Genomic DNA, 12,532 nt, shown 5'->3' with positions numbered 1-12,532 from the left:
AAAAGGGATGGGCACAAAAATTATCAACTTGAGTTCAACTACCAAAATAAAAATCAAGAAGTTTGCAAATTGCAACAAAGAAAAGAGGAGTACAAAAATAAGAACTCCTATGCTTCAAATAAAAGCACCCTCGTTACAAATTGGGGTGACTTTGAAAATGTTCAAAAAATGCAAAAGTTGAAAATTTTCAAAGCATCAAATTGCCAAACATCAAAGAAATGGCAAAGAAAATTGTTCTAAAAAATGTCAAATGCCACAAGAAATTGGGTGGAATAACAGCATCAAAAGCAAACACCCATTATGAAACTCAAAATCTATGATCCCTTTTTCCATTGAACCCACTTTTGTGCATGGTAGAGAGGGGACGACCCTTCTTCTTGGCTAGGCAAGAGAGGGAATTCCGTTATGTTACAGTATTTCTAAAATCATAGGGAGTCTACTCTTAATAAAAGCATTTAGCAATTGAGGACGAAGATATCCTAGCTTGACACAACTTGGAGGTGATATATTGGTATCCTTCTAGGCTTAGTAACTTGAAGAAACCATATATATAATGGAGTGTGTACCCTTAGATTGCTTCCCTTCTAGATAATTTCCGCCACTTAGATGAGAAAAGTGTCTATTCTTTTGTAGATGCATCCATTACCTTCTTTTGTGTGCTTATTGATTGGATGTATCGCCATTTTGGCAAGCCCCACCTTGCCTTGCAAGAAGGCATCTTACCTCATGGATGTCTTGTTGTGAGTTGGAGGGGCTGAGTGAGACCCGCTAATTATCTCATATCGGCTATATTGGTAGGTTAGCTTAAATACAGGACATAGGTTCAGTCATCTCTTTACTCAGGATGAGCAAAGGTTCGGTTGAGGGATGTTTGATGTGACTCATATTTGAGCACATTTAGTCCCCGAATTAACCTCGTTCCCATGCTTTCTAGTACATATTAGGGTCATTTCTTATCTTTAGTTTCCAATTTTGCATATTCTTTGAGGTTTTATGTCCTTAGTAGGAGAGGATTGCTAACCTAGTATTTATGGAGCTAAATGGATCGCATCTAATGACCAAGCATCGAAGAGGAGACCGATACTAGAGGCCTAAGCAAATAAATAGAGTAAAATGGGCAATGATAAAAAGATCCTTGCATCCCCAACACAATCCCCGCGGATTGTTAAGGAGCCAAACAAGAGAAGAATCCTGTGTCATGATCCGAGCGGCCCGAGCTCAGGACGAGGGGATCAGAGCAAAGATCCGAGCGTCCCTGAGCATGATCCGAGCGTACCAAAGCTCAATCCGGGCGTCCCGACTGCCAGCCCGAGCGGATCTTCTTACAGGACCACCCGTGCATCAGGTAAGGACGAGCGGATCCTGGTGGGAGTTGCAAGCATGATCTGCGCATGTCCCTCGGGAGTTGCAATTCCTCAAGCTTCTCTTAGGGTCTTAATAGTCATTTAAGCCCTTAGTAACCCTAATCATTGTACTTAATTTTAGTATAAATACCCCTTTGTACTACCTAGATTATCATCAAGTTTTAATCCATTCTTAATCAATTCTTAATCAAGTCTTAATCAAGCTTTAATCATCTCTTAATTTAGTTGTAATACACATTTCAAAATTAATCATATCTTAATCTTTCCTTAATTCTCTCAATTGTTCATAGTTTTATTTGGGTAATTAGAAGATTTTTTGGGTTTATTTGGAGGATTGACAACCTTCCATCAATCATCAAGTACTTCTATTATTCTTTGCTTTATTATTTGGATAATCTCCATAGGTATAATTCCTTTTTACCCTTGTTTAATTATTGTTAATCACATCATTTATTCATCATGTTTTGCTTTGTTAGTATGATTGACAACCTTATTAGCATGGTAAAGTTGATCATGAGTGAGTAGTTCTTTAGCTAGGGTTAATGGGGAATTAGGGAAAACAAATATGGGAATCTATATATGCTTAATCTAATATGTTTTCATAATTAATTTGCTTGCTTGTTGTGATTTTAACCTATGCACATGTTATGTTTGATGAAATGTGAGCCTATGAATCCTTGCATTTTTTACCCATCTCCTATCTTTTCAATGAGGCTTGTAAGACATAAGCCAACTCGAGCCTCATTAGACCATGCATAAGAGTTGAATATGAGGAGAATAAGTCGACTTGTAGGTGTTGTACATTCTAGACGACTCGGCTCCGGAACCTAAATATTCCTAGGGATTGTAAGATATACACTAACTCGATCCCATCACAACAATAAGTGCTTGCATCTATTTGAGAACATGTTTGTATGATCTATTTCCATGAATCCCCTATGAACCCATGACACCCTAGTACTTTTAATCAATTGTTTACAACCCCTTTACTTGCTTTACTTAATTTACATTCATCTTCTTGATTAGTTTAGAACACATCTTATCTCAACCCAATTTGTGACACCCTAAGACATAGCTTTTTGCAATTGAAAATCCTACATCAATACCCGTCCCTTGGGATCCGACCTTTACTTACCTCTTTGCTAAGAGTAGGTTGTGAAGTTATAAATATTGTTTTGGTTGGTAGCTTTTGACGACGAGTTTTAACCACACTAATCTGACCGTATGGATGGACTTATTTGGCGTAGTGAATGCAAATTCGTCTACCAACTACGTGCCACATAATCTAAATGCAAGCTCCTAACAACACATAGATACACAACCGCCACAATAAAAAGCACATAACATCCTCCTCGACATGTAAGCCCATCCTTCTCATATGCATAATGAAAAGAAATGGAAGAGAAATAGGGATTAGAACGATCATACCAAGCTGTCTTCATATTCCCTTGCTAATGTGTGAAATGTAATGTCGTTCCTATGTGAGAAGAGAACAAAAACACACAAGTATATACAATTCTAAACTACTAAACGAAAAAACATGTTTTTGGTTTTTGTAATTTTTCAAATTTTTTGGGATTTTGTTTTTATGAAATTAAAGAACATATTTTTTAAGGTTTTCAAGAATTTTATAGGTTTTTGGAATATAAATTCCCATCCCCCACTTTATTTCGGACATTGTCCTCAATATACAACGTAGGAGTCGGAAATAAAAAAGAAAGACATGTTTTTGATTTTTTCAAATAAGTTTTATTGAAAATTAAAGACATGTTTTTGTATTTTTGGATTTTTGAAATGGAAATACATGTTTTTTTGGATATTTAAATCTTTGAAAAGGAAGTACAAATTCAATATGCAATGCATGATATGTATGAATGCATGCTCTATGTAAATGCAAGTGCTACATATTATATATTAGAAATGATGCAATTATTCTAAGTTAAGCTAAAGTGATGCATGTTTTCTATTAAGAAGAAAGATAATTTAAATTAGCTTTGGTCACCTATGATCAAATCTTTCTAAACCGATTTAAACACAATTGCTAGTGTAGGAAAAATGACGTTCGGTCATGAGTGACCATGCATGAATGCAAAATTAATAAACTAAATGTGCATAACTACATGAGCTATATTTGTTAGGAATCTATGTCTCATTTTTAACATATTCATATATGTAACAAATTAATTTAGTCATAAAATTAATTTAGATCTTATGCATGCAAACATAAATTAAAAGAGAAGAAATCATCAACCCTTACTATGATAATTTCGGTCTTATGGGCACCAACAAGATCTCCTTCTTGTTAGTTTTTGAGCTTTCCAATAATGGATGAACATTCATGACTTCAAAATAGAAGCCCTCCAATAAGTAGCACCCAAGACTATCCCAAAATCCCACAAAATAATATGTACTAGATATTTCTATTGTGGTTTACCTTAAAATCGATTACTAATACTCATATACTACTACTAGTATTATTAGTGTTTGATTTGTACAAATTAGATTCATAAAAATGAATTTTTATGAAGAACAAGAGATAGAAGGTATTGTTTTTCATAAAACATAAGAAGAATGAATAAATTGAGGAAAAATCCTCTCAATCATGCTCTAAAACCGGTGGGTCTAAGGAGTATATGGACCAATTTTCTTTTTCCTTTTTGTCTTCACAAGACAAATTGTGTAAGCCTTTGTCCATAGTCATGTCACTATCAAGCATATTAGACAAATGAATAAGACAAATGGAAAAAGACAAAATTTCTAACACTTGCCCACCAATTTCGGTTTTATGTGTAATATGGAGTCCATTTTATTTTTGTCAATTGTACAATAGTATGTCATGTGGCATGTGACATGTCTTATGTCATGTTTTAATTTAAAATGCATATTTAACAAATTAAATATCATTTACAAATTAAATAAATCACATTTAACAAATTGACTACTAATTCAAAATTACTTTCTCATAAAATGGTCATTTAATTACTAGTTAGTATAATTTACAACATCTTGTAATTATAACTAACTTATCATTCTCATCTCGATTGTTTCGCAAACACCGATTAATTTTAGTAATATAACTTCTTAAATTACTAAATAAAATCTTATTTAATCACATTATAATAAGATGTCATTTTCTCTCTTATGATAATAATTTGTTCAATTTTAAGGAATTAATTAATCAGATCGACATACGCTTAATTAACCTTTTTCAATTAAGGGAATCGTCCTTTAGGTGTGACCTCGAGGATCAACGATCACCACCGTCGCACGACTGTAATGTCAAACTCTAGCCAGCCAATCATTACCGATATGTGTGGACCAGTTGACTATATATGTAATGTATCATCCCTTCCGTATTCTTGTAATGAGATTTAAATATGTGATCAATATGATCGACAATTGTGATAGCATTATTGTCGGAGGACACATATTCCAACAATATTACAATGCAATCTACGCAATATGAACTATATGATGCACATGTGATATGAAATATAATACAAATGCAAGTCTACTCCATATGGATGCAAGGTGATCATGCTTATATAACTAAATGCAAATGCAAATGCAAATGCAAGGTAGATGCAAACTAATCTAACATATAATATAATGCAACTACACATGAGAGATAGATGAAGGAAAGGAATCTTACAATCACGATCTCAATCAAATCCCCCTTCATCGAGGCAATCATCATCATCATCATCTTCTTCTTCTTCTTCTTCTTCTTCTTCTTCTTCTTCTTCTTCTTCTTCTTCTTCTTCTTCTTCTTCTTCTTCTTCTTCTTCTTCTTCTTCTTCTTCTTCTTCTTATTATTATTATTATTATTATTATTATTATTAGGGTGTTGATTTTCGCAGTATGTGTTGATTTTTGCAGTACGCATATTACTCATTACAGTACGCTTTTGACATAATTGCCCCTCTCAATTCCACTCAACGAAATTGTACTCCATTAGAAAAATAAAAACAAAACCACCAACTTTCTTCCCCCAACCTCCGGCTTCAACCTACCACCGTCCACTACCACCGCTACCCACCCCCTAGCCACCCACCGCCACCCACATGAACTTCCGTCGATGCCCCTATTCCCCTCCCATGTCTCCTGCGACCTTCATGGCGGCGCCCATTGTTCACCACCTCTAGCAATAACCTCGCAGTACACACTGCGTCACCCCATTAGCCACGCTCCCTCTCTGTTCTGTCCCGGCGAACACTGACACGGAAACCCCATTTAGCAAAAACCCTAAACTGATTATAAAAATCTAAAAAAATGAAAGTAAAACATTAATTTGACTAGTAATGATGTAATTAACAAATTAAATACGTATTCTACACACGATTATCATTCGCAATTGAAGGAATTTGTTCATTTAGTACAATTGATTAAGGTTACTAACAGAGAGAATTAAGTTTACTGTTTTTTACTCAAGGGTAGACAAAATGGAAACTAAGGGACAAAAAGTATTGTAATGAGTAAAATATGTATTGTGAAAATAAATTACGTATTATTATTATTATTATTATTATTATTATTATTATTATAATTATTATTATTATTATTATTATTATTATTATTATTATTTATTATTATTTATTATTATTATTGTTATTATTATTGTTATTATTGTTGTTATTATTATTATTATTGTTATTATTATTATTATTATTATTATTGTTATTATTATTATTGTTATTATTGCTATTATTATTATTGTTATTATTATTGTTATTGTTGTTATTGTTGTTATTGTTATTATTGTTATTATTGTTATTATTATTATTATTATTATTATTATTATTATTATTATTATTATTATTATTATTATTATTATTATTATTATTATTATTATTATTATTATTATTATTATTATTATAATTATTATTATTATTATTATTATTATTATTATTGTTATTATTATTGTTATTATTATTGTTATTATTATTGTTATTGTTATTGTTATTGTTATTGTTATTGTTATTATTATTATTAATTTCTTTTTTTTTTTGCAGAAAAGTTATAGATCTTTTATTTCAACAAAATAAGCGTTGCATACAAGATCCTTGCCACCCTTTCCTACAAAGGAGACCAAGGAGGCCCCCTAAAAAAGAAAATAACCAACAAAAAACCTAGGCAGAAGAGCCATATAGACGCAAAGAGACAGCACGTTTAATAACAATACAAAGAGAATCAGACGAGGACTTAGTCCCCTTAAAAATCCTAGAATTCCTTTCCTTCCAGATGAAGTGGAAAGAGGCCATCAAGCACGCCTTTTGCTTGCTATTCCTGAACTCAGAAAGAAAAGCTTGAACAATAGCATCCAAGGAGAAAAACAGGGGGAGATGCACCCATTGAGCTACAGCAGCCCAAACTTGCCGAGAACAAGAACAATTGAAGAAAACATGGTGAAGGTCCTCCATAGAGCATTCATAGAGCACACATCGATTAACCAAAAACAACCCACGGGTAATAAGCTTAGCCACAGTAGGAAGGCTATCAGTCATAACCATAAGGCCAATAAAAGAGTATTTGGGATGACCTTTGCCATGAACAAATGAATGCCAAGGCACGAGCTCACGCCTACTTCTCACCGGATCATAAGCGGCATTAGTATCAAACCTAGCATGATAGGTACACCTCTCAAGCAAATGCATTGCAAGGAAGAAGAGCCAACAATATTAAGAAGAAGATCCTTCATCTTAACCACATTGTTCCAATACCAAGAATTTGAGATTGTTTGCCTAGCTAACCAGAGACTCTGCCCTTTAAGGACATAAGTTTGAACCCATCTAGTCCAAATAGACTGAGGTTTATTGTGCAATTTCCAGACCCATTTGATCATTTGCGCACAATTCCAACTTAGGACTTCTTTTATGCCTATCCCCCCTCTAATTTTGGGGAGCATAGTAATTGCCACTTAAGGAAAGTATGCCTTCGAGTTCCATCAGAAATACCCCCCAGGAAATCCTTGCAAATCTTGTTGATTTTCTTTATGACAACCTTAGGGAACAAAATACTTGCCCCCCCAAAAGTTGTTTAAGCCAAAAATGACTGAATTCACAAGCAATGTTTTCCCAGCATAGCTGAAATTCTTGTTTGCCCAATGCAGAATGCTTGCTTATAGTTTATCAAGCAGGGGCTGATACATGTCTTGGGTAATCTGTGCATTGAACAAGGGCAAACCCAAATACCTGAAAGGGAATTTACCTTCACTAAACCCAGTGGCAGCCAAAGTAAGATCCTTAACATCAGCTGCAACTCCTCCATAATAGAGATCAGTTTTAGAAGGATTATTAGCAACCAGACCTGAAAGCATACTAAACTGATCAAGGCAGTCAGACACAGCTTTGACTGAAGGGAGGTCCCCTCTAGTGAAGATAAGTAAATCATCAACAAAAATAAGGTGAGTAAGGTTCAACTGAACACACTTTGGGTGATATGAGAAGTTCTTCACCTTAGGGAGTGTTCGAGAAGCCTTGATAACACTTTCATACGAGAGAACAAAAAGGTATGGGGACAAGGATCACCCCCGCCCGAGTCCACATTTACCAGGGAAAAACCCTTGCACTTCACCATTTACCAAAGAAAGAGTAATAAGGAGAGGTAATACAGGCCATGACCTAGTCTACAAAAGTCAAGGGAAATGAAGATAGAGCATACGATCCTTGAGAAAAGTCCAATTCATCAATCAAAAGCTTTCCTGATGTCTACCTTTAATAAACATCTAGGAGTAAGATAAGCACGACCATATTTAGACACAAGCTCATGAGCTAACATAGTATTGTCAAAAATATCTCTATCAGCCACAAAAGCAGCTTGCTCTGGACCAACAATGGAGTCCAGGACCTATTTCAGTCTATTAGCAAGTATTTTACTAATGACCTTATAAAATTTAGTACAACAGGCAATAGGTCCGTAGTCTTTGACGATGAAGAGGGGTATCCATCTTAGGGACAAGGACAAGCAAAGTGGAATTAGCTACCTTAGGCATGGGACAAGTTTGAAAGAATTCCAAGACAAAGATTCTTAAAATCCCGACCAACTACAAATCCAGGCATCCAAAAAGAAGCCAAGAATAACCATCAATACCTGGCTCTTATTTCGTCAATAGATTTTAATGCATCCAAAATCTCTGGCACTCTTATTTCTGTCAATAGATTTTATTATTATTATTATTATTATTATTATTATTATTATTATTATTATTATTATTATTATTATTATTATTATTATTATTATTATTATTATTATTATTATTATTATTATTATTATTATTATTATTATTATTATTATTATTATTATTATTATTATTATTACTATTATTATTATTACTACTATTATTATCACTATTATTATCACTATTACATTATCATTATTATTATTATTATTATTATTATTATTATTATTATCATCATCATCATCATCATCATCATCATCATCATCATCATCATTATTATTATTATCATCATCATCATTATTATTATTATCATTATCATTATTATCATTATTATTATTATTATTATTATTATCATTATTATTATCATTATTATTATCATTATCGTTATTTTTATTATTATTGTTATTATTATTGTTATTATTATTGTTATTATTGCTATTATTATTATTGTTATTATTGTTGTTATTGTTGTTATTGTTGTTATTTTTATTATTATTATTATTATTATTATTATTATTATTATTATTATTATTATTATTATTATTATTATTATTATTATTATTATTATTATTATTATTATTATTATTATTATTATTATTATTATTATTATTATTATTATTATTATTATTATTACTATTGTTATTATTATTGTTATTGTTATTGTTATTGTTATTGTTATTGTTATTATTATTATTATTAATTTCTTTTTTTTTTTGCAGAAAAGTTATAGATCTTTTATTTCAACAAAATAAGCGTTGCATACAAGATCCTTGCCACCCTTTCCTACAAAGGAGACCAAGGAGGCCCCCTAAAAAAGAAAATAACCAACAAAAAACCTAGGCAGAAGAGCCATATAGACGCAAAGAGACAGCACGTTTAATAACAATACAAAGAGAATCAGACGAGGACTTAGTCCCCTTAAAAATCCTAGAATTCCTTTCCTTCCAGATGAAGTGGAAAGAGGCCATCAAGCACGCCTTTTGCTTGCCATTCCTGAACTCAGAAAGAAAAGCTTGAACAATAGCATCCAAGGAGAAAAACAGGGGGAGATGCACCCATTGAGCTACAGCAGCCCAAACTTGCCGAGAACAAGAACAGTTGAAGAAAACATGGTGAAGGTCCTCCATAGAGCATTCATAGAGCACACAGCGATTAACCAAAAACAACCCACGGGTAATAAGCTTAGCCACAGTAGGAAGGCTATCAGTCATAACCATAAGGCCAATAAAAGAGTATTTGGGATGACAGCCTTTGCCATGAACAAATGAATGCCAAGGCACAGGCTCACGCCTACTTCTCACCAGATCATAAGCAGCATTAGTATCAAACCTAGCATGATAGGTACACCTCTCAAGCAGCTGCATTGCAAGGGAAGAAGAGCCAGCAATATTAAGAAGAAGATCCTTCATCTTAACCACATTGTTCCAATACCAAGAATTTGAGATTGTTTGCCTAGCTAACCAGAGACTCTGCCCTTTAAGGACATAAGTTTGAACCCATCTAGTCCAAATAGACTGAGGTTTATTGTGCAATTTCCGGACCCATTTGATCATTTGCGCACAATACCAACTTAGGACTTCTTTTATGCCTATCCCCCCCTCTAATTTTGGGGAGCATAGTAATTGCCACTTAAGGAAAGTATGCCTTCGAGTTCCATCAGAAATACCCCCCAGGAAATCCTTGCAAATCTTGTTGATTTTCTTTATGACCACCTTAGGGAACAAAATACTTGCCCCCCCAAAAGTTGTTTAAGCCAAAAATGACTGAATTCACAAGCAATGTTTTCCCAGCATAGCTGAAATTCTTGTTTGCCCAATGCAGAATACTTGCTTATAGTTTATCAAGCAGGGGCTGATACATGTCTTGGGTAATCTGTGCATTGAACAAGGGAAAACCCAAATACCTGAAAGGGAATTTACCTTCACTAAACCCAGTGGCAGCCAAAATAAGATCCTTAACATCAGCTGCAACTCCTCCATAATAGAGATCAGTTTTAGAAGGATTATTAGCAACCAGACCTGAAAGCATACTAAACTGATCAAGGCAGTCAGACACAGCTTTGACTGAAGGGAGGTCCCCTCTAGTGAAGATAAGTAAATCATCAGCAAAAATAAGGTGAGTAAGGTTCAACTGAACACACTTTGGGTGATATGAGAAGTTCTTCACCTTAGGGAGTGTTCTGAGAAGCCTTGATAACACCTTCATACAGAGAACAAAAATGTATGGGGACAAGGGATCACCCTGCCTGAGTCCACATTTACCAGGGAAAAACCCTTGCACTTCACCATTTACCAGCAAAGAGTAATAAGGAGAGGTAATACAAGCCATGACCTAGTCTACAAAAGCTGAAGGGAAATGAAGATAGAGTATACAGTCCTTGAGAAAAGTCCAATTCACTGAATCAAAAGCTTTCCTGATGTCTACCTTTAATAAACATCTAGGAGTAAGATAAGCACGACCATATTTAGACACAAGCTCATGAGCTAACATAGTATTGTCAAAAATATCTCTATCAGCCACAAAAGCAGCTTGCTCTGGACCAACAATGGAGTCCAGGACCTGTTTCAGTCTATTAGCAAGTATTTTACTAATGACCTTATAAAATGTAGTACAACAGGCAATAGGTCTGTAGTCTTTGACAGTAAGAGGGGTATCCATCTTAGGGACAAGGACAAGCAAAGTGGAATTAGCTACCTTAGGCATGGAACAAGTTTGAAAGAATTCCAAGACAACATTCTTAAAATCCTGACCAACTACAGTCCAGGCATCCAAAAAGAAGCCAGAAGAATAACCATCAATACCTGGGCTCTTATTTCTGTCAATAGATTTTAATGCATCCAAAATCTCTGGCACTCTTATTTCTGTCAATAGATTTTATTATTATTATTATTATTATTATTATTATTATTATTATTATTATTATTATTATTATTATTATTATTATTACTATTATTACTATTATTACTACTATTATTACTACTATTATTATCACTATTACATTATCACTATTACATTATCATTATTACATTATTATTATTATCATTATTATTATTATTATTATTATTATTATTATTATTATTATTATTATTATCATTATTTTTATCATTATTGTCATTATTGTTATTATTATTGTTATTATTATTATTGTTATTATTATTATTATTATTATTATTATTATTATTATTATTATTATTATTATTATTATTATTATTATTATTATTATTATTATTATTATTATCGTTATCATTATCTTTATCATTATTGTTATTGTTATTATTATTATTGTTATTGTTATTATTATTATTATTATTATTATTATTATTATTATTATTATTATTATTATTATTATTATTATTATTATTATTATTATTATTATTATTATTATTATTATTATTATTATTATTATTATTATTATTATTATTATTATTATTATTATTATTATTATTATTATTATTACTATTACTATTACTACTATTATTACTCTTACTATTATTACTATTATTACTGTTATTATTATTGTTATTATTATTATTGTTATTATTGTTATTATTGTTATTGTTATTGTTATTGTTATTGTTGTTATTATTGTTGTTGTTGTTATTGTTATTGTTGTTGTTGTTGTTGTTGTTATTGTTATTATTATTGTTATTATTCTTATTGTTATTATTCTTATTGTTATTATTCTTATTATTATTATTATTACTATTACTACTATTATTATTATTAATATTACTATTACTATTATTATAATTATAATTATAATTATAATTATAATTACTATTATTATTATTATTATTATTATTATTATTATTATTATTATTATTCCTCCTCCTCTCCTCTTCTTTGTTCATCTTCATCCATGCCTTGGTTTGGGGAACATAACGTGCGTTTTCACCCACGAAGGCCTAGGACCATTAGGGTTAATTTACCCTTGTTGAGCCATGTGATAATATTGAGGGTATAGGGCCAAGTAGTTATCTTCTTGCCCTCA

The 12,532-nt window shown here is 32.1% G+C and overlaps 1 protein-coding gene across 1 annotated transcript; it reads right to left on the bottom strand.

The window, feature by feature from the left end:
• Positions 1 to 6,493: 6,493 nt before the first annotated feature.
• On the bottom strand, positions 6,494 to 10,869 carry LOC141617784 (uncharacterized). The gene is made up of 6 exons (XM_074434932.1): positions 10,445 to 10,869; positions 9,411 to 10,041; positions 8,076 to 8,210; positions 7,914 to 7,989; positions 7,556 to 7,670; positions 6,494 to 6,983 (listed from the first exon to the last, which is right to left on the bottom strand). Exons 1-6 carry the CDS (start codon positions 10,867 to 10,869, stop codon positions 6,494 to 6,496), a joined length of 1,872 nt encoding a protein of 623 aa, XP_074291033.1.
• Positions 10,870 to 12,532: the final 1,663 nt, after the last annotated feature.

The sequence above is a fragment of the Silene latifolia genome, chromosome X (assembly GCF_048544455.1).
Source record: "Silene latifolia isolate original U9 population chromosome X, ASM4854445v1, whole genome shotgun sequence".
NCBI classification, from domain to species: Eukaryota; Viridiplantae; Streptophyta; class Magnoliopsida; order Caryophyllales; family Caryophyllaceae; genus Silene; species Silene latifolia.
Note: the sequence above shows the minus strand (reverse complement) of the source record. Positions and strands in the feature narration are given on the sequence as shown.

Excerpts from the sequence above, each read along its gene's own strand:
- LOC141617784 (XM_074434932.1), bottom strand. The coding sequence starts at position 10,869 with ATGGCTTGTATTACCTCTCCTTATTACTCTTTGCTGGTAAATGGTGAA. Across the intron at positions 10,042-10,444 it reads GAAGGTAAATTCCCTTTCAG|ATGGGTTCAAACTTATGTCC; the intron begins GTATTTGGGTTT and ends TATTTGGACTAG. Across the intron at positions 6,984-7,555 it reads GAAGGTAAATTCCCTTTCAG|GTTTGATACTAATGCCGCTT; the intron begins GTATTTGGGTTT and ends CTATCATGCTAG.